The sequence below is a fragment of the Varanus komodoensis genome, unplaced genomic scaffold (genome assembly GCF_004798865.1).
Source record: "Varanus komodoensis strain SLA01 unplaced genomic scaffold, ASM479886v1 scaffold60, whole genome shotgun sequence".
Classification (NCBI taxonomy): Eukaryota; Metazoa; Chordata; class Lepidosauria; order Squamata; family Varanidae; genus Varanus; species Varanus komodoensis.
Window position 1 is genome coordinate 3,249,413 of NW_025336223.1, and position 22,742 is coordinate 3,272,154.

Below are 22,742 nucleotides of genomic sequence, written 5' to 3' on the forward strand. Positions count from 1 at the left end.
TACTGCTTGTTGTGTCATCTATGGTCAGGCAACACAACCTGTTGTGGGGAAAACACTGCAACGAGTGAGCTGTTTGGCAAGCGCGGCCTTTGCTACCCCTGCAAAGCAGCTACCCGGGGAGCACTCCGGAGGGCAGCCCCAGTTTGGCACTGCTGCCAGAGGCCTGCCCCCTCTCCTGCCCCAGAGAGCTACTCTAGGGCAGGAGCTGGGGGCTGGGGATCAGCTAGGTGGGGCACCTCCATTCTCCGAGCAGCCCTGCCAAGACAATGCCCCCCCCCCTCCTGGCTCCTGCCTGCCCAGCTTACTCCCCGGCAGGAGTGGGGAATAGAGCCGTGGGGGCTTGGCAGGGATGCCCCAGGCGGGAAGCGCTCCCACTGAGCCCGTGACCCCTCCCTACTCCCTCCCAGGAAGAAGTCTGGGCAGAAGGAAGCAGAAGGGCAGCAGTGGTCTCCCTGGGGATGCCTGTTCCCAGAGCATTCCACCGAGCCCGTGGCACATGCCCCTCAGTGGCTTCGTCCCCGGCAGGAGTAGGGCCAGGCACACATTGGGGCTGCCCTGGGAACAGGGAGAGGCCACTGAGCCCGTTGCCCCACTCCCACGCCTGCCTGGGTCGAGGCTGCTCTGGCGGCAGCCAGGAGACTTGGTGGCTCGCCATTCCTGGGGGACCCCACGGAGCTCATGGGCTGCTCCTGTGGCTTACTTCCAGGCGGGAGCTGGGAGCTGCTGACCTCTCTGCAAGGCTGCCCCGAGAAGGAGGCAGCAGCACCTGAGGTCTCCTGGCAGGGTTCCCGCTCCGCTCCAGACAACTGGCTGGCTTCACTTCAGGGCATGAGTCCTGTTTGCATAGTGGATACTCTTTGACAGCTCACAACCACAGCTGTCAAAGAGAGGGACCTCATTCCTCCCTGCAGAGTCCCCTGAGATAACATCTGGTGGAAAGAGAAGGGAAGGAGCTGCAGGGAGGGAGGAAAGCAGAGCAACCCTGATGGGCCAAATCATCTGCTGGGCTCCTTGTGGATGCCTGGCTCTTCGTGGTAACCTGTCGTGATGAGCTGGGGTTTCATTATGTGTAAACCTGCCTGGTATGTGCTTTACTGCATTGCTACAGACAGGTAGTAGACTAGATCACAGCCTCACACTCTGGAGTCTTTAGGGACATCCTTGGCATGATGTTAACATGTGACTGGCCCTTGTCTCCTTGGTTCTTTATGAACAGCAGCCACAAGAGGAGGGGTCCAGCCTGGGAACACTGTGGGGACAATGGAGCCAGTCCCCTCTCCTCAAACAGATCTCTGTCTGCACTGGGGCCTTTTGCATGTTACTAAGCAAAGACCCACACAAGAACCACTTACTGGCTTCACATCGAAGCCATGGGTGTAGTGGCCAGTTCTGCAATACAGGAACGCATCATGATAGTCTCCATAGTCTCTCCACCCGCCCACAAGGAAAGTATAAAAATTCTGGCCACTTGTGTCCATCCATGTCAACAGACCAGCTCTAGCAGTTTTATCTGTGCCAAGAGCAGCTCTTTCATAAAGCTCATGGGTTTTACTGGCTCGTTCAAGACCAAGCCACCCCAAAAGGATTTGCTGTGTAACAAGGAAGACTATGTGCTAGCTGGGACAATTCCTTTCCTCCCAGCTATGGCAAGGGTTGCAGTGAGACTCAGAAAGAACAGGGGAGCCCAAGGAGTGGGGTGGCAGCATCCCCAGTAAGAAAGGGGTTTCAGTGCTGCATTCCTGCCAGCCCCAGCTCCACCACAGTAGCCCCTTGCAAAATAAAAGGAAAAACAACTAGCAGCTTAATACCCAGTTTCTCAGCATGAAACAAACCTGCTTCTGCCTTCTGGCCAATTAATGGGCGGGCAAGAAGGGCCATTTGCACAATTTAAAAAAAATGCAGTACAATTTCATTTTAGACTAATCGTCTAAATTAAATCGAATCATTCTAAAGTAAACATACCATGTTAGTGGCATCCCAGTTCCCACACTCCCCCAGCATGCCTTCAGTATTATCACCCCCAGTTTCTCATTACAGACTTGGGCATGGATCAGAACAAGGCTGCGCAGAAATAAGGTCTAAAAGGGGGTGGTTCTGCTCCTCTCCCCCCTCCCAGCCACTCTCGGTTGCTTCCACATACCTGCGTAGCGCAGTGGAGTGTCCTTGTCCAGAGCAAAGAGTGGGGGATTTAGCAGGACTGTGTTGTCGTTCTCCATGACGATGCCCTGATACTCAGCCTCAATCCAAGGCTTGTGCTTGTTGGCTGAGAGAATTTGGGGTATAAAAAGGGTGGTAAACAGGATTAAGATCAGCCACATCTCTGTACTGGTTGACATTCACTTTCTCCCTCCCCACACCTTACTGACAGAACTGCATCTTCTGTACTTTTCCTCAGGATACATTGCTACCATTTGCAAGAACAAAGCAAACCGTTGAGAAAGGCCAAGTGTTCCCGCCAAGCCAAGCCGGCTAAGGTCAGTAATGAGGATGGTTATGATCCTGTGTGCAATTAACAGGCAGCATATCACACCAAGAGCAGTGGAGCTTTCATCTGAGTAAACATGGATGGGATTCAGATACACAACCATTTGACATCAAAGGCATATAAACATGATGCAATTAACACAAGAGCAGCTTTAGTTCAGCTGGGGAATCGGGATTAGGGTTGGCATTCTGGACAATTGACTGGTCAAACACTGCCCAGTACTTCAAGAATGCACCATGGAGGGGGCAGCTTGCCTTTTACATCTCACAGGAGCGTGCCCTGCACTGGTTGGGGCTTAGCTGGTTGCACAGCCAGTCTGCTCCCACTGGCTCCCTGCAGACTGCAAGCTTCTCCAAACAGGACGCGCACTGATTGTCTGATCATTTTGATGTGTACCCTGACTTACTACCAAGAAAATGTTACTCAAGGTAGCCAAACGTAAACTGTCATAAGTGTCAAAGTCTAAGACTTCTTGGGGTGGGCATGTCATGAGCGGAGCCAGCTAGAGCCAGGGGTCAGACTAGATGGCCCAGGAGGCACCTTCTGACTCGCTCTGTTTCTGTGTTTCTGGTCCAGACACTTTGGCCAACCACTTCAGTCACTCCTCAACATTGGATACGTTGGCTAGGTTGATGGGAATGGGAGGCCAAAACATCTGGAGAGCCACAAACGCCTCACCATCATCTCAGACAGTATAGTGCCAGCCTTGGTCAAGGAGAACCAAGGGTGCTTCCAGACAGATGACTTCTACTACCACCCCTTAAATACATTGAACAGCTATTCTACTTTTGCCTCCTTAGAAGATTTTTTGTGGAAACAAAAAAATGGAACAAGCTTATGAGAAAGTACAGGAGGGTTGCATGTGGAAGATCATGATCTGGACCCCATCCCCCAACACACACACACACACACACACACACACACACTCACACACACACACACACACACACACACACACACACACACTAAAAAGACTCATCCAGGAGCTGGGTCATCACTTAGACTTAGGTACTTAGAATACCCAGGGCATAAGCCATTGACACAATCTGGCAAGTACATGTAGGTTGAATCCAGGATTTGCTATCCATGGACCAAAGGGCTCTGCTCATGGAAGGGGCCTGATTTTCAGAAATCTCCCTACCCCCCCCCCCGCCACCATGGTTTATTCCATACAACAGGGTCCCTTCACCTTTTTGCATGACATTTTGAGAGGGATGGAAGGGGGCTGCCACAGGAAGGAGGGAGTGGGATGGCCTGCCTCCCCCAGTTCAATTGACATCCCTGCATCTGGAATCCACACAGTCTATATGTATACTAAATATACCTGCAAATTTAGAATTACTAGGATTTAAATTTCAACAGCATTAGCAAAGTAACAGTGAAATAAATCACTCTCACACAGGAAGGGGAAAGCCAATAGATAAATTAGGATTTTTTTGGCCGCTTGCTTGGCCCCGGAGAGAATTATGCAAATGCTGTGAAAATTATAGTAGAGGTCATATCACCATGGAGGTTTCCAGTCTACTGCACACAAACCTCCTTCCTAGTCAAACCACCTGGAAAGCAAAATCTGCCACCTCGGCTGCGGGCACTATAGCTACGTATGGCACAGAACAGAAAGGTGTGTGTGTGGGGGGGGGGTGTTGAATGAGTGGGCTGCTGCCTTTATGCCAAGGGCTGGCCAAGGAAGTAAGTCCTAAAGCCTCTGGTCAGGGCAATGCCCCCGAGCCCAGGTGGGAGAAGCAGGCTTGTGCCAAGGCGGCTGATGCTTTTGGAGCACCTCAGAACAGCTGGGGCAGACGGATGTGCCTTTCCCAACAATGCCTGTCTGGAAACACCCCTAGTTTAGCTCGCTAGGGGCCCGCTGAGCCTGTCACTCACGCTCAGCTCGGCCTACTTCACGGGGCTGTGGCGAGGATGAACGGAGAGGGGAGCACCCTGTTGCTGGCCCTCCTGCCTGCAGCCGCAGCCGGAACAGTGCTGGCGGGAGCTGTCCAACCACCCAGCTCCCAGCTGCTGAGTGGTCGCCTCCATGGCAACAGAAGCCCCACCAATGGTGCTCCTCCCGTGCATCCCCATCCGTTCCTTCAGGCACCCTTTAGGGCTGCACTCTTAATTGCGACATTTTCCTTAAACTGCATTGTACTGTTCCACAGTAGCAGTTATCTAATTTGTGGGCAGGTTGTTGTTGTCATCCTGATTAGTGCAAGTATAAAATTTATTTATTTTATTTATTAAAACATTTTTATGCCGCCCCATTCGCCGAAGCCTCGGGGCGGCTTACAACAATAAGTTAAAAATAAATGTATTGGTGATTCTCTGTTTCTGTCATAGCATCAAATCTTTTAAAAAGGTTTCACCATTATTGGACAGTATTTGACCAGGCAAATGACCGAACCAACTCAGAATCTAGGCAGCATCAAAAGTTCCATATATTTCATTTCATTTTCAGCACTAAAAGTTGGCCTCAGGCACGGGTGGTGTCATTTTGGTGCCATCTTTGTCAAATACATTCGCTGCAGTGAACTAGGGCAATCCCCCACCAAACCCCAGTGTCCTTAACCCCCACCGCAAACTTCCATCAATTAGCTTTAAAGTATGTTTCTTTTTAAATGCACACATTGATCTCATTTGCTCTACATACAGATCAGCACAACACAGTTTTACTTTGCTAGGTTTGACAATTCTGCACAAGTCACACAACTTGGCAACACTACAAAACTGACTGTTTCTATTTATCCTCAGTCTGGCCCTGAATGCACCATCCTGCTCAGAAAGGAATTCAAACTGCCTCACAACATAAAATAATACAAGCAGTATCATACGATGAGCAATAAAATCTGATAAAAATAACAAAGGTCAATGCATTTTACCAAATTTTAAATCCCATAACTTGAAAACCAGGAAATTTTAACCTTGCCTTCAGATGAAATGTTTAAGGAACTATAGAACGCAAATCTGGGGAGTGATATAAAGAACACATCCTACCTGCATTGAAAACATCTTTCATGCAATTCATCTCAACAGCACTGGGTTGCATTTTTTCTTTATAGGGTTGTATCTGATGATAACTCTATTTTATGTAGATCCATTGAAATGAATGGGACTTGAATTAAATTAACCATGGATACAACCTACAATGGATACAACCTACAACCAAACAGTAAGTCATTCCCTGAAATGTCTTCCATCTCACCTTCCATAGTGGAAGACCCAACAGAAGAAGAGGCAAAAGTAACAAGGGGGGAATGTAAGCAAATGCAACAACTCGGTCTCAGGCTACATTTGAGATGCAAAGGAGGATCACAGATTAAGGAAAGAAGCCAAGGAAAGTGCCTAATGCACACGGCCCAGGAATACCCACAATTCTGGTCTCGGACGCATCTGTCCCAGCTCAGTATGGCTTGCTCCAACCTAGCATGTGCCATACGGCCCCTCCTCATTGCCTGAAGTGCTAATCTTGTTGGCTGGAGCCAGTCCAAGCTCAACACGGAGGCAGCAGCCAGCAGGAGGCTCCGAAAAATGTCACAGGCCCAGAAATAGCAAATTAATCTTTATCACTCAACCTCCAGGGCAGGGAAAACAGAGGGTTGGGGGTAGAGGAAAAGCAAGGAGGGGAAGCCATTATAAAGTAACACTCCCTCCCCACCAACCAATCTCTGATAAATTGGGTCTCTGGGATTAGATCACAATGGCCTAGTTACAACCCCAGCTCTCCAAGCTTAGCCTCCACAGAGATGAGGCTCCTTCCATTCACAATGGAGCAACCTTACCACACTCATGGAGGCTTCCAGAATGGCCATAGAGAGGAGGCTATCAGCACCTTGGTCTGAATGTCCCCCAGGCCCTGCCTCAGGGCCTCCTCTAGGCTTATGCCGGTGATCCGCCTGATGGATTACTGATTGGTGGGAAGGACTGGGGATTTCTCACCCCAGAGACCAACATGCCAGTCCTGGTGTCCCTGAGCTTGTGACTAAACAAGCCAGCAAGGCTGCGTGCCTGGAGTCCCCGGAAGAGATTGTGACTACCGAAGCTCAAAAAGTGCAGCTAGAATCATAGAATCGGCAGCAGTCACATGCACAGCTCCCATGTGGACGCACCAGTGAACCCAACGGTGCCTGCACCCAGGTGTAGTCCAGCTGTACACACGGCCTTGGCCCCCTTTCCCCCATGCAACTCTCGTGGGGTGCTGGCTGCCAGTGCTGCTAAATTACACCCGTTCCAGAAGGCTCTCGGACAGCATAGAGATGATGGACAGAAGTGCTCTCTCTCTCTCTCTCTCTCTCTCTCTCTCTCTCTCTCTCTCTCTCATATACTTGTAGCATGAGGACTTGCCATCACCTCGTGAAACCAATCAGCAGGATAGAGAAAAGAAGTCCTTCCTCCCAGAATACGTCGTTTTATGAAATCCTCTGCCACAAATATGGTGGTGGCCACTAGCTGTCACCGCTTTCAAAAAGCCGTAGGCAAACCTCAGAGGGTAAGGCTACTGCATGAAGAGCTGCTGACATGGAGAGCTGACAGCACGCCTTTGGGAACCAGCTGGGGACAAAGACAGGGGCAGGGCCATCGTTTCCGTGCTCTCTCGTGTCCCTCCGGGGCATCCGGTCTGCCATTGCTGGAAGCCACATGCTGGCCTCAGTGGTCTGATCCATCACGGCACCTCTTCTTATGCACCTGCGGATGCTCAGCGCTATACACGGAAGGACACAGTAGAGTGGAAAATATGGCTGAAAGGTTGCAGTTTGGGGCTATGGAGTATTGGCAGATTTTTGCAGTCAGTCCACAAATGGAATAGAAAGAGATGCGAGTCAGGTCTGAAGGACAGAAGACGTGCAAAAGCTGAGATACGGAGTGTGCGGTATGACAGCTTGGGTCACGGGGCAGGAGGTCTGTGCGGGTCTGAATATCTACCACACCAGGGTTCGATTTCAGGGTTGACATTTTTAAAATTCTGCCCCGCCCCCACCAATCTCCTGCTTCTGGTTGAAGTATGTAGTTTGTACACCTTGCCTCGTTTGTGTGCTCTGCCCCTCTCATGCAACCTGTAAGGCAAAGCCCTGCCCCCACCCCGACCCCCACTGCCAGCCCGTATTTTGGGCATGAACAGGGGGTTTGTTGCAATGCAGGGTACCCCTGTTGCTGGGGCAACAAGAGGATGGTGGAGGAATAAATCCTTCCCTGTTTCTGCCAGCCACTTGAAGAGCCCTTGGCGATCGCTCGAGAAAGAGGCTCTTTATCAGACGGCTGGAGCAGCTGCCTGCCCTCAGCCAGCCGTCAGCGGTCTCCCGTGCTCGGAATCGGGTGTTGGCGAGCGCGAAGGAAGCAGAGCTGTTGCACGGGCTCTGCAAACCCAACAGGCACGCTGAATCTTAATGCTGCTGCATCGCCTCCCCTCCCTCTCACAGCCCGTTTTTCGGGGAGGAGAGCGGCGGCGAGGGAAAGCGGCGGCTCCCTCACGCTCGCCTCTGCCGCTTGCTGCAGGGCGCCGTGAGGCGAGGCGAGGCGAGGCGAGGCGCTCCGCCCGCTCCCCAGCATCTCCCTCAAGGCGGCGGCTCTGCCCGGCGCCACACTTCGCCGAGCGCCGGCGCCTCCCGCCAAGGGTCTCCTAACCTGCACCGCACACCCAGGTGCGAGCATGTGCGCGCTCCGGGCCGTGCTCGGAATGTGCAAGCGGCTCGACCGCGGCGCTCCGCCTGCTCGGCGGCTCCCGCACGGACGCCCGCGCCTCTCGCCCTCCCTCCCCCCACGGGCTCCGGCTCTCCCCGTAACTGACCGAGGCAGGCAGGGAGAGAGCCGGCAGCGCGAGCCCCGCGGCTGCCCGGGGACGCTGCGCGGAGGCGGGGGCCGGGCGGAGGGGCCGCCCGCGAAGCCACGTCCCGCTCGGATCCACGCCCGGGCATCTGCCAGGCTCGGGGCACGGCTGGGCGGGTGCCGCCCGCGGGAGGGGAAAAGGCAGGCGGGAGGAGAAGCGCGGGCGAACGAGGAGGGAGACCGCCGCTGAGCGAGGGGAGCCCGCGGGGAGCAGGAGGCGCCGGGGGCGCCGGAGCTCGTGCCGACTGCCATCCCCGCCCCCGCAGCCCCGGCGGGGATGGGGCAGCGATGGGAAGCCGGGGGAGCAGCTGCGCGCCGGACCCGGCCAGATGGCCGGCGTGCATCAGGCGGCACGTCCCCAGCTCGCCCCCTCCTCCTGCGCTTCCGCTCACTCACCTTTGTTGCCGAGGGCGCCGGAGAAGAGGAGCAGGAGGAGGAGGGGCAGCGAGACACGCGGCTGCCGCCGGCCCATCTCGAGGGACCCGGGAGCCCGCCGGGATGCGCTCCCGCCGGCTGGAGGGCTGGGCTGGCGCCGCTCCCTGGAGACCCGCTCCGGCGCGGCACCGGGCGCGGCACCGGGCGAGGCACGACTGGCGGCAGCAGGCGGCTGCTGGAGAGCTCGCTGCGCGGGGCAGGGCAGGGCAGGGCAGGGCAGGGCTGGAGCTGCCAGCCGCGTCCCCTCGCTGCCTTCTCTGCCCCAGCCCAGCCCGGCCCGGCCCAGCCCCTCTACTGCAGCATGATGTCAGCAGCGCCCGACGCTGATTGATGGGCGCTCGCAGCCAATGCAAGCGGCGGCGGCGCCAGGTGCTGCAGGAGAGGGAGGGGTCAGGGCTGGAGGGGGGGCCGCGCCGGGGGTCCTCGGAGAGGCCGGGGCGGGGGGGAGCGCGTGTTTCCGCGCGCGCGCCGCTGGGCGTCGAGGCCGGGGGGACACGAACTTTCGGGCGACTTCGGCGGAGTTGGCGATCCGCAGGGCGCCTTCTTCGCCCCGCCGCCGCCCCGCATGCCCCTCCGCTCCTGCACCGCTCGTGGGAGCTCAGGACGGCGTCTACCGAGCCCGCGGGCCGCCTGCTGGCGTCGAGGGAGACCGGCTGCGCGGACGGGGAGGGCCCCGGCGCGCCGCCGAGGAAAGCGCCCGCGCCCTCACGCCGCGCCTCCTCCCCCTCCTCCCCAGCTTCGGGGCCATCGGGGGACACTGGGGCGAGGAAGTTCAGAGCGGGACATCGGGGAGGCTTCCCGGCTGGCCTGAGCCAAACCTGCCGCCTTGCTATTACACGCTGCCGCCGAGCGCAGGGTGCCGCAGAGAACAACAGGCTCCCTGGTCAGCACCTGGTGTCTGGCCGAAGAAGTGCGAAGCACATAATGTGCCCCCTTAAAAATTAAAAAAATGCAGCGCCAGGGGACGTGAAATCCCTCTGCAATCGCTCGCGAATGCAAGACACCCCACACTATCTGCCATCGCCAAGCGAGGAAAGTGAATGTGCGAACCGGCCCGTAGACGGGACGGTTTCCGTGGTGCAGGATCAGCCTGGCAGGCGGCTGCCCCATGGAGGAGGCAGGACTGCTGCGGAGGGTGCCGGGGCACACGTGGAGCCCCGCGTTGCCTGGGCTGTCCGCAAAGAGCTGCCTCCAGAAGGCTTCTTCCCCGTCGGAAGCCACCAAACGATGGGCAAGTGCCCGCGCGGATCAGCCAGGGAAGGCGCTCAGCTGGCATGAGGCAGAAGGGCGGGCAGCACATGGCGGCCCCCATGGCACATTCGGCCCACCTCTTCAGGGCGCTTTCACGAAGGGGCTTTAGGCAAGCTGTTGGCTCAGTGTCCCATCGGCAGCATGGAGACAATATTGGCCTATCTGCCCCGTGTGCGGTAAGGATTACTGAAAGGAGGTATCTGGAGGGATCAGCAGTCTCACGGACCACTTTGAGACATGTGAGAGGTATTACCGACCAGTGCGGAGCGGAGCGGCTGGAATCGGAGGGAAGGGCACTGAATTACCCAGAGGAGCGCGTGCAAGCGCGGGCCTTAGGAACTCGGAGAGCCAGCTCCGCTTCCAGCGGGCTTGCAGTGCCAACGCTGGGGAAAGGGGCGAGATGCGTGCACAGACTTCCTGCCTTACTCATAGATCCCACCGAACTGCGTAGAGCTGCTTCTGAGTAAGCATGCCTGGGAAAAGTCCCCGGTTGCCTCATCCACCCTCTGCGCCGGCTGAGAGCCTGCCAACGGCGATCCCAGGAAAGAGTTCTTGTTCTGCAGCTGGGAAGCCTGACCCGTCCCACACGGCTGCGGTCAGGGATATGCAGCCCCGAGGAGAGCCGCTGTTCCTCGGAAGCGTTGCGCCACGCCGAGCCAGGGCTCCTCCGAAGCCGCCCCCCGCGCTGTTCCCATCGCGACGAGCAAGCGCCTGAAGACTTTAAAGCCAAGTGCTCCGCCGGGGCCGTGCGGGGCGCGCGTTTCCGGCTTGCTCATCTCGGTCTGAACGGGGAGGAGGCTCCTCCCGCGGCGCTCCGCAGCCCGGGGGCCGAGCGAGGGGACTCTTACGGCGGCGGCGCCTTGGACCGCCGCGGCGCTATATAAACTGCGGTAGCGGGGCGGCGGTGGCAGCAGCAGCTTCAGCGCTTGGGCAACCGCGAGGTCGCTACGCCGCTCCCGTCCCGTCCCGTCCTCGGCGACCGAGTGCTTGGCGCGCGCCTCTTCCAGCGCTCTGCAGCTTCCCTCCCGCGGCGGCGCTTCCTCGGCCACGTCCCTCGCCCCCGCTGCCTGATGCCTCCCAACCTCACCGGCTACTACCGCTTTGTCTCCCAGGACAACATGGAGAACTATCTCCGAGCCTTAGGTAAGCACGCCTCGCCGGCCGGCGCTCTCCCCCGCTAGCCCGCACCTGCCAGGATTGCTGGCTCGAGCTTAAGCCCCCGAAAACGGGGAACAAACGAAGGAGTCCCGGTTTGCTACACCGCGAGGCGATAATTTCAAGTTCTGGCTTAGAGCATGTGCAGAGCGCTTTCTAAGCCCAAAAAAACTTAGCTCTGTCGGGCCCAGGCATACTTTCCAGGATTCGGAAGGCAGCAGACAGAAATGAGAGGATGCCGCTTCTGGGCGGCGTTGAGCCTTGGCACCGCTCTTCTCTTTCTTTTTGGAAAAGATTGTCTTGCACTTTCTATGCATTCACATCAACATCTTAAGGCATTGCACCTTAGCACCGGCATAGCAATTTCAAGTGCTCTGCATAACCTGTCTTTTAATCTTGATCACAGCCTTGCAAGGTAGACACTTGTCCCCATATTCCTGAGGACAAAGAGTGGCTTTAACGCTCCCTACGGTGTGCCTGGCAGAGGTGAGCCTCGCTTGGAGACTTCCTGACAGGCCACACAGTCTCTCAGCCAGCACCCACTTCCTGGGGCAAGTTGAGAAAGAAGGGCATATTTCTCAAAACAGCCATGTTTAAACCATGTTTTGTGGGCATGTTTATTCTGACTGTATTGCTGTATTATACTATTGTGGCTGTCCTTGGGCTGGGACAGGAGAGGTAGGGAATACGATTAACTATCTGGCACCATTGTTTTTGGTGAAATTGCTTGTTTTTATTTTTCTTCCTTTCCGAGTGTAGGTCCAGACGGGGGAAATGTTCCTTAGTATGTACCTTAGCATAACACGAACCTTGTTTAATACATATTTACTGACCTTCCTATGCATGTACATGCTGTCCTTCCTAAACCTACCAATGTTCTTCTGCCACCCTACTTAGACATTAATGTCGCTTTGAGGAAACTGGTTTGTCTCCTGAAACCAGACAAAGAGATCATCCACACTGGGGACCACATGACCATCCGCACATTAACTTCACTTCGGAACTATAACATGGACTTTGACCTGGGAGTTGAGTTTGAAGAGGACTTGGGGCCAGTGGATGGACGCAAGTGCCAGGTAGGAGACCGACTGTGTGGCTTCCAGAGCAGAACTCTGTTGTCTGCATTATTCCTGGTAGTCAGATCTTGGCCCTGAGTTGTGATGGATCAGCAGTATTTAAAGCCTGGGATGATGTAACTTGGTGTCCTGCAGGGGTTGGACCTGATGGCCTTCCTGGCCCCTTCCAACTCTACTATTCTATGAGTCTAACTATCTGACAAGCAAAAAAGATAAAACCCATCTGCAGGCTGTGGAAAAACTCTGATGTGTGCCAGTCATGAATGGCCTGCTCTCTCCGGAGCCAGGATTTCTAGGAGTGCCTTCAGAAGATGTAGTGCCATGTTCAGTCATGGGGCTGCAGGGATCCCTGCTCTTGATGTTTCTTCCCTGCGCCTGCCCCAGTCACATGAGTTGCTAATGCAAATTGGAGCTTGCTTGTTACGAAAGTGGGCTCCATGTTAGATCTGCACAACTTGTGGCTGCTGGTGTGCTGCGTGCTGCCACATGCCGGGCAGTCCTTCGCCTCTTTGCAAATGCAGGCAGGCAAGAAAAGCTAGCTTCTGTAGCCCCACTGGGCTGCCGTTCGTAGCTCTGAGCATTCAGCTTGGTGGTCATAAATGAACCAGGTGTATTCTAGCTAGGTATGGTTGTTACCCCGACAGGCAGATGCTGCTTCTTGAACAGAGAGTCCTGAACAATGTGTTGAGGACAAAACTATCATTTAATCTATCTCTGTGAGTTCATGTTAGGCTCAGTCAGCACCACAGTGCTCTGTCCTGTTCTTGCGTATAGACAGTTGAGTGGTGTGGCTTTCTGTTTGGGCCCAGCTGCAGCCACCTTGATACAGATGACTCTTTCTTTACTGGTAGTGGTGGCAGGAAAAGGGCAACATGTATGCAGATCCTTGGAGAGGACGTGAGCAAGACACTGGTGGCAGGAATGTAGCAGTGGCAGAGGCTTTAGGGCAGAGAACATCTTCAGGGGTGTATGCTGCATCCTCTTTCTTTAAATGGATCGTTCACTTATGGCATCTTTCCTCCAAGGAATTCTTGCTGGTGTACATAGCCCTTCCCCCATTTTATGAAAACCCTATGAAAATAGGTTAGGTAAAAAAATTATTGAGTTTCATGGCTGCATGGGAATGTGAATTTGGATCTTCTTTTCCTGGACGCAATCCAGCATTTTAATAACTACATCATAGTGGCTCCCACATCAACACCTAGCAAATAATGTAAAGAAAACTCATAGAATTAAGACAGTTGAACTGAGTCCAAGAAAACAGTCTTGGGCAAACAAAATGCCCAATGTTCATGGAGATGCATCTTTGAAATCTTCTGCTATATGCATTATTTATTTACAGTAGTTTTTACCCAACTCTTTGGCCAAAAACAGTTGAGACAGTTCCTACACTGGGGTGTACACTGTAAAAGACATGAAACAAAAGGAAAACGGGGGGGAGAGAAAAAGCAAAAATCAGGGATAGGTTCTTAGCTTCAAAATTCTTGTGTATCTTTAATTCTTGTTCCTTCTGGTAGGGAGGGAGGGAGTAGCCTTTTTCCAGTTGCTTTCACTCTTGCTGATGTATGAGACCAGCTTGGTCTCCCCTTTGTCACAGTGCTCTTCTAGAAAGGCAGAGGAAACTCTGTGGCCCTTGGTTTTCTGGCCAATAGAGGAGTGGCTTGTTTGTGATATTTTTATATCTCCTTTCAGCCCAAAAGGTTCCCAGGGTGATTTACAAAGAAAAGAGAGGCATTTTTTATTTCTGTTAGATTTTTATATCCCATTGTAGTGCAAAATAAAACCAAAAGCACCCCCGGGGTGTCTAAATAGCTTTAGGAACATTGTTTAAAATGAGTTCAGCTCTGTATACTTCAGAGCCATGCAGAAGCTGTAGATATAATTTAAGCTTCCTGTTTTAAAATTGGAGTCACGTATTGTCAACAGTAGGTCTTGCACAATTTTAGGACCATAGTCACACTATTCTATTTGGCCTTTCCAGAAAGCAAAATTGTGAGCTATTGGTACACAGCAGTTAGATTTTTGAGTTTGTGACCCAGAGGAGACCAGAGGAGACCATGTCCATCTTAGAGTGTCTCCACTTCTCTACTAAGAAGTAAGCCCCTCTGAGATGTAGTATCTAAGGCTACAATTCTATATAACTGCTAGATTTAACTGGGTATGTTTTAGAGCCACTGGCGTCTATATTCTGCCTCAATATGTGACTGAAAGCATATTGCCCTTTAGTTACTTATGTTGCCTATCTCTCCCCCCACCTCCTTCAGACAACTGTCTTTTGGGATGGAGATCAGCTGGTCTGCGAACAACGAGGAGAGAAACGGAATCGGGGCTGGAGACACTGGCTAGAAGGAGATCAACTGCATCTGGTGAGGAGGGGTCCCTAACCAGTTTCCCACCATTACCACCAAGGAAATCTTGAGGAAATGCATGCAGGAGTTCTCAGAAACACAGAATGGCTCTTCTTCCCCACCTCCTAGGCCCCATGAGTTATGTGTGCCTTTTCTGAAGGCAATGGCCCCTTGACAAAAACATCCTTCCCAAGAGTTCAAAAGTTGACTTGGCTGAGTTCAGTGGGAGCCACCCATTGTCTTTTCCCTGCAGTTTGACCAGAGATCATGGGGCACAGTGTAAGGAAGGATTAAATCAAAGCACCACATTCCTGTGTGTGATGCTCTTTAAAAACCTTCGAATTAGTGCTAGCAAAACATGTGCCTGTCTGTGCACGAGTTTCCATAGTCACCAGTCCAACAATACTGGCAAGCAGTTTGTGGAGGAAAATTAATGTCGTGCTCCTTAGTGTGGGGGCCTGCACAACTCTCTCTGCTTTGCGGAGGCATTTCACCCCCCCCCGCCCCCTCGGCTGCGCTGTCTGCGAAGGGCTCAGCGCCATCTGCTCATATGGGGAGCAACTGTGCTGGATAAGGGTGCTAAGATTCCAGGGGTGGGTGGATCAGCTGCAGATACTGCAGTCGGTAGGCAGACAGGTGGATCTAATGGTATGCTGAGAGAAGGAAGAAAGATACCTTACTGAAACCTGAAGCATGACTCTCCATCTTGTATAGAGTGGCAGCCTAGGAATGGGGTTTCTAGGGCAGCAACCTAGAGCAGAATCTGTTCCTGGAGCATGTTCTCCTTTCTTCATTTCCATAGCACCCTAAGAAGCAGGGGTCCTTGAACACTGCTTCCTAGGAAACACTTTGGAAGCATTCTAAGAAAGAGGCCTCTTTGCCAGCAATCACAGAGCCCCTTCCCTTCCCTTCCCTTCCCTTCCCTTCCCTTTCTCTTCCCGAGAGTTGGGTGGGGGAACTGCCAGACAGGGCTTAGGGGGTGGCAGCCAGCACTTCACATGTTTTGCATCCTGCTTTAAAAGTTCAATAATTTGCTAAATACACTGCCACATGATGATTTGTATCATTTAAACCAAGTTCACGTTGAATAATAAAGCCATGGTTCTAATAATGGAATAATAAAGAAGCACACGTTTATTAACTTCCAAACATGTATTTGATAGAATTGTCTTAATGCCACTATCATCACTAAAATGCTTCCATTCCCAGATGTACTTCAATTCACTGGTCTTCCTCAGAAGTATCCAGCTGTATGATGTTTGGGGACCCTCCTGATTGTTCTGCTGAGAGAGCCCCTAAGCCCATATCTAAAGTCCTGTCCTGATGACACTACTGATCAGAATTTACTCTTCCTATATTATATAAATAAGCTAAAGTCAGACAAATTTTTATTCTTAAGAACACGTGGCTCTGAGGGTACCACTAAGGGAGGGACACAGATTTTACCTAAGGGATTCTGAGCAGGTATCACTGAAATGAACATGAGTCCTTACAATTGTGCACAGAGGAATTTCAAATTCTTTCAATACTTGTGCTGGCGCATATTCTGGTGGGCTGTTCTGCATACACACAGTGGTGATGGGGTGAGAGGGTGTATATTCTTCCTGAGGCAACAAAATTATTGCTGCAGGATGTGGGCAGACAGCTCTTTCAAAGCAAATCCATCACACTCATGCTGGGAAATGGATTATCAAACGCTCTGAAAGTAGTACTGCCATCCTGTTAGTCTCTTTCCCCTCTGTCTTTCAGTACATAAGCAATTATTTTTTTCAGACTGTACAGCACCTAGTATACAAAAGTAACCACAACAAATAGACTTAAAATATACTGATGCCTAGAGTAAGTCTTTGAGCCTTGCTATAAATCTTCCCCAATCTTCAATCTCTTTACCTTTCGTAAAGACCACCTTCTCTCACAGTGACTACCCTGGTCTTTATGTTCTGAGGAAAGGCCTTGCTGACTTTATTACGGCCTATTAATGTTCACTTGTTCATGTGTAAAGGAGGGTCCCCTTATAGCACCTATTGTTATTACTTTATTTATATACCACCTAATAGCTGATGCCCTCTTTGTGGAATGATCTCCCCACTGAAATCAGGAGAGTGTTGATGAAATATTTTACTGTTTCATTATTATTTTCTGTTTTGACTTTCATGAACAGCTTGGGAAAAGTGGAATATACACTTTCTTAAATAAAATGTTCTCCAAGTTGCAAGCATAATGGTGGATACTGTTCTCATATTCTCTTTCTCTTCTCCTAGCGCATGACAGCAGAGGATGAGGTTTGTGTCCAGGTTTTCCAAAAAGTGAAGTGATCCCCAGCATAGCATCTGCCTAGTGCCAAATGCTAACTTCTGGATGAAACAGGCATTAGAGCTCAAAGCCAGGACCAGAATCAAACAATCAGCTTTTTACTCTTTGTTCTACATTCTTCTCTTTTGTATTAAAATAATGTGATGACTAACTTGTCTCAGTAAATGTGTTTGTGTTAATGGTTGTCTGTGCTGGGTTTTGTCACTGAGTAACAACACAGGTAAGGAATGTGCTACGGATCAGCTTCCCCCTCCCAGTAAGGCTTTTCTACAAGAGATGTTCGGTGTGTGCTTGTCATTCCCTACTCACGGTTGTTTAGATGGCAGTATGACCTTCTGGTTTTGTCTCTGCTCATAAACAACACTTTTGGTTACTTTTTTTAGTAATAGGGAAAATGGGAGTTTTTTCTTTTTAACAATATTTTATTTAAGAAAATCAAGGCAACAACAAAAATATCAGAAATACAATAAACATCAAGACAAGCAGCTTGTCCTACATAATTCTGTGCATAATTTAGGATAGTTGTGCCTGCTCCCCCCATGCATTTTTAGCACTGTTACAACCACAAAATCATTTCTCCATTCTTTGTCTTGCTAGTTATTACACCTTGCCAAAAATAGGACTGCATACTTGGGAGATGCTGGTCTGCAGACCCAGCCTTAATGTATGTAATGAAGGGGAACAGTGTTTCTAGGAATGACTCCTGCTTGTACCTCACTCTGATCAATCCATTATGCTGTATTAGTTTATCAGCAAGAGCCATTTCCCAAATTTTCAGAAACCATCTGTTCACAGTGTATCCTATTTTCATTTTCCAGTATCATGCAGGAACTATTCTTGTCACTGCTACTAATAGTACATTTAGGTCTTTATATTACAGCTGCTTTTGTATGTCAGCAGAAATGGGAAAAAAGAGCTAATAATGGGGTGCCATGAACTGTTCTTTATTTGAGAAGTATAGTTGAACATGGCTGTCAAAATACTTGCACACATTCACAAGCCACATGTGCAACAACATACCTTTGACCTGGCAACCTCTCCAGTGATTTGCAGAAATATTTGTGTTAATATGACTTAGTTCCATGGGTGTCAGATACCACCTCTGTATTAATCTTAAATGTGTGTCTTTAACTGCTATTGAAATAGATGTAAGCGGGCTCCTTTCCCAGATTGTATTCCAGTGCCAATCTGTAATCTGTTTCCCACTATCATTCTCCCAAACCATTTTCAGTCATGTTGTTTCGCTATGATGCATGATTAACCAGCTATAGATATGAGAGGCTAAACCTTTAGACCTGCCTTGTGAGCCGACACGTTAATTTTCAAAGATGGTGAGGGATCAGATCGCCTCATTCTTTTGTATGAGTTCTGAAGCAAAGCTTTGAATGTGATCCTTTCTGTATCTTGCAATTATTCTTGCAATTTTTCTGTTGAGATTGACTGTCAACCTTTATAATGTCACTAAGTCTATGCACTCCTTTTCCATTTCATTCTTTTGTATTGCTTGTCTGTATCCTGATCACTGGGTGGTCCAGAAATGTGGGGATACAGGAGGAGCGAGAATTTTCTTTGAGGAGGTGCACACTCTTACTGTATTTTTAAAGGCCTTTTTATTGTTTCTGGTGCCTTCCAAGGAGTAATTCTGGTGGCAGAAATAAAACACAGTTTTCTTTTTCTCTATGCTATACCACGGTACCATCAAGAAGTAATGTGGACAGTGCATAATCAAAGTCTCCTCATTTAGTGTTCAGATCTCAATTCTGAAAAAAAGTAGATGCAGTGGATGATAATGGAGGCAAAGGAGTGCTAAAGGAAGATAAGGAGATTGTGGAAAAGCTGAATAAATTCTTTTCATCTGTTCCCAGCAGAGGATACTGAAAAGACACCTGTGCCCAAACAGATGTTTTTTGCAATAATGTCTGAGGAATTAACACAAATAATGACAAAACATGAAGTTTTCAACCTTTGACAAGTTGAAACTTAATGAATCACCAAACCCATTCCAGAGTACTTAAAACACATATGAAATTGGTGACCCTGTTATATATAAATAAACATATCCATTAAGATCAGCCTCTGTACCAGAGGTCTGGAGAATGACCAATATAATACCAATTTTTTAAAAAGGGATCGGGGGGGGGGGTGGAGAGGATATGGACAATTACTAGCTACTTAATGCTTGCTGCAGGTAAATTGGTTGAAAGCATTATTAAAGATAAATTTAGTAAGCATATAGAAGGACAGGCCCTGCAGAGAAAAAAACAACATGTCTTCCACAAAGGCAAGTCCTGTCTCACTAATCTTTTACAGTGTCAATAAGCACATGGGTTGATCCAGTAGGCATTGCTTACAAACACTGCCCTTTTTTTTAACAAATTCCCTCATCAAAGACTCCTGAGCAACCTTTGCAGCCATGGAATAAGAAAGTGGGAGGTCCTTTCATGGATCAGTAACTTAAAATGCTGAAAGCAGAGTAGGAATGGTAAAATCCCTGAGTGAAGGGATGCAAACATAGGTGTCCTTCAGGAATCCTTATTTCAACTTAATTCATAGATGGTCATAAATCACTCGAACAGCTGAGTGAGCAGTTTGGTGATACCAGCAAATGATTTAGGGTAGTTGCCGCTAAATGGGATTGTGAAGCATTCCAAAGGAATCTCTGCAAACTGGAAAAATGGACATTGAAGTGGCAAATATGATTCAGTGCAAGCAATTGTAAACTAATGTACTCTGGAGGGAAAAAAAACTTCAAATATAAAATGAAGAGATCTGAATGAGTGGTGACGGACCAAGAGAGAAATCTTGGGATTGTGGCGGAATGCTCAATGAAAAATTTCCATCCAGTGTGCATCTGCTGTGAAATGCAAACTCCATGTGAGCCATAATTAGGAAAGACATTGAAAATAAAACTTCCAGTAGCATCCTGTCCTTACAGAAATCTGTGGTGTAACCACACCTAGGAAAGGATATTGTATTGTTGCAAAAACAGAAAGGGGCAATAAAAATGATCAAGGTGCTGGAACAGTTCCTTCATGACAAATTATTACAACATCTGACTTTTTTTACCTTAGAGAAAAGGTAAACAAGGGGAGACATGATACAGGTGTACAGAATTATGGTGCGGACAAAGTAGACAATGAGACATTTTTCTTCTGTCATAATGGTAGAAACTGGAGGTGTGTGTGTGTGTGGGGGGTCCTCTCATGAAGCTGATTGGCAGGAGCTTCCAGACATATAAATGGAAGTACTTCACAAAGTGCATAGTTAAATTATGGAATGCCCTTCCATGAGGGCACCAATTTGGATGGTTTTTAATGAGGATGGGGCAAATTACTGGAGGAGAAGGCTATCATTGGTTTCTAGTCCTGACAGATGCTATCAAGTATCCAGCCGTGTGCCCATGTATGCTAGTTGCTGTGCAAATGGGCATTGTGTGCTGTTGCACTCATATCCTGCTCGTGGGACCCTGTGGGTGGCTGTTTGACCATTGTGTGAACAGAATGGTGAACTAGACAGATACCCTGATATCAACATGTTTTTGTAGATTGGTGGGAATTCTGTTTGGATGGAGGAATAGTCTGAGTCCCCACCTGCAATTTGAATAGGTTGAGCCCAAACACAGCTAGACTATTTTAGGAAGAACAAAAGCTCTGCCTACTGTTGAAAAGATCCTAGGATTCATTAACTGATCATCTTTCATCTTCCCAAGGTGACACATTGCTACAATAGCAGTGTTAATGCTGGGATGAGAAGGCGTTCCATTAAAGCTGTGGAAGCGAAGAGAGTCTAATTGTCTTTGCACAGAAGGAAAATCAAAGTAGCAGGAGAATCTTGCAGCCAAATGTAGTCAGGATGTCCTTGCCTGTGGGCTGGTGATGGAGAAGAGGATAAATTGGGAGAGAAGAGAGAAATGGGGCAGGCAGTAAAGAGGGCAGGCGACGGAAGTTTCATGTTGCAGACAGTGAAATCCTTTCAGAATAAGAGTGTTGGTTTCCTAGGCAGAGGAGAGGGGCAATTTGTCACCAAGGAAGTTATCTGGATCAAAACATTACTAAAAGGGCTCTGGGGTTCAGCTAGTATATAAACCGAGCTGGGAAAATCCTTTCCCCTTACAAGTTTAGGTGATGATAAGGCTGATGCCAAGTGAATCTAGATGGGAAACATGATTAATATTCCAACAGCTCACCCTTAACACTCTGCTTAGGCTAGCTGCCAAAAGTTTGTGCACAGTTTGAGGCAAGCTAGCATTCAGCAGCCAGGATACTTAATTTCTTTGCCTGCTGAAAGCAGAATTGTGCCACTTAACTTTGTCATTTGTAATAAAAGGTTGTTGAGGACTTCTTTTACTTTGGTCCTTTTTTTGGAATTGATACATCCATTGCACTAGTGTTTAATGAGAGAAGATTGTGCACTAAAATCTTTTCCCAAACTTAATTTCCATTTTTTCCAGTTTGTTTTATTGATGAAGTTAAGTATTTCATAAAGGAGGTACTAAGGTTAGTATGACCTCCCTGAAATGAATGTCTTTTATGGACAAACATTTTATTCTAGCCAGCCCATCAAACGTTCTGCCACTCTTTTGTCCAAAACAATAATGTTCTTGTGCTTGTGTGCACCTACACAGTGCATCTATTTACTAAATGGCTCCTTCCACTGTGTTTACTCTCTCATCTTGTAAAACCTCAAACTGCTTCTATCCGTTAATACAAATGTTAATCAACTTTGTGGCTGCTAAGCGTATCCAATACCTGTGACTCTGATGGAGTACAGAAAAAGTTGCAAAATTAAATTTCATAAGAATTGCAACTCAAGTTTGTTTCTTTTACATTCTTTAAAAGCCAATGTCTAATACTTGTGAAGATACACAAATGTGTGGGACAATGCCTGGTGACTTTTTAGATGCTAGAGAAGTTGGGGACTCAAGGAGTCCCATTGACAAAGCATCAGCCCACACGTAAGTTAAGCAACCCAGGCAAGGAGAAGGTAAGCCCAATTTGGCAAGTTGCTTATCTCCTTTCATATCTAGATCTGTATTGCTCAAGGTAATTATCCCAAACTTATTAGCTGAAGCCAGCACAGGGGCACAGCAAGGCAAAATTCTCAGAAAGGTAACGCTGTGTAGACTTATGCCAGGGAGCTAATTTCAAGAGGGAAAACCCAGTAGGAACCTACAGCTCCTGCAGCCTTGCTCAGACAGGGAGTCCACATTTAAACTAAACTCAGGCTTAGAAAAGGGGAGTAAAAGCAATACAATGGTACCTCAGCTCATGAACAACTCAGTTCATGACCAAATCGAGCCATGAACAGAAATTTCTGAAAAATTTTGCCACCGGTCGCAAACTCCGCATCAGGTGACAATCATGATCCCACCCTGAGCATGCCTGCGATCGTGCCCGCCTCCCCCACCTGAGTGCACATGCGATCACGCCCATCTCCCCCCCCCCCCGGTGTGTCCATTTCAAATTTTTGTGATTAAAAAAAATAGTTACAGAACAGATTGACCTTATTTACACTGAACCTTATGGGGAAATTTGACTTGGCTCACAACCAATTTGGGTCACGACCAGAGTCCTGGAGCGGATTAAGTTCGTGAGCCAAGGTACCACTGTACACGGTTGAGCCATTGTCAAGGTCTACCTAAAGAAAGACTGCTTGTAAATAAAAAGTAAAGGCTACTTTCAGCTTGGGCCCCATATAGGCTCAAGTTTTTAGTGCTACAGAGTAGCTCACAAACTGAAACTCAGAAATAGGGTGGTCCCAGTTCAGGATATCATTTAGATTAAATCTCACACAAAGGAACTCAGCTCTCCAAACTACATCACTTCACAAATCACCTAACCTCTCTCCACTGACCTTCCAATGACA

General features: G+C 49.5%; 2 protein-coding genes across 2 annotated transcripts in view; one reads left to right on the forward strand and one right to left on the reverse strand.

Moving 5' to 3' along the window:
* The window catches only part of CLSTN3 (calsyntenin 3), a gene marked incomplete at its 3' end in the record, with an annotated part of 35,940 nt that extends 27,147 nt beyond the window's left edge, over positions 1-8,793 (reverse strand). Inside the window, exons 1-2 of the mRNA XM_044449682.1 lie at positions 8,696-8,793; positions 2,141-2,263 (exon numbers count right to left, since the gene is read on the reverse strand). Coding sequence (XP_044305617.1) covers positions 2,141-2,263; positions 8,696-8,771 — 199 coding nt within the window. The remainder of the gene's footprint in view (positions 1-2,140; positions 2,264-8,695) is intronic.
* Positions 8,794-10,767: 1,974 nt separating this feature from the next.
* RBP5 (retinol binding protein 5) lies at positions 10,768-17,028 on the forward strand. The gene is made up of 4 exons (XM_044449788.1): positions 10,768-11,128; positions 12,038-12,216; positions 14,481-14,582; positions 16,826-17,028. The coding sequence occupies exons 1-4, from the start codon at positions 11,056-11,058 to the stop codon at positions 16,877-16,879; spliced, it is 408 nt and encodes a 135-aa protein (XP_044305723.1). The 5' UTR covers positions 10,768-11,055; the 3' UTR covers positions 16,880-17,028.
* Positions 17,029-22,742: the final 5,714 nt, after the last annotated feature.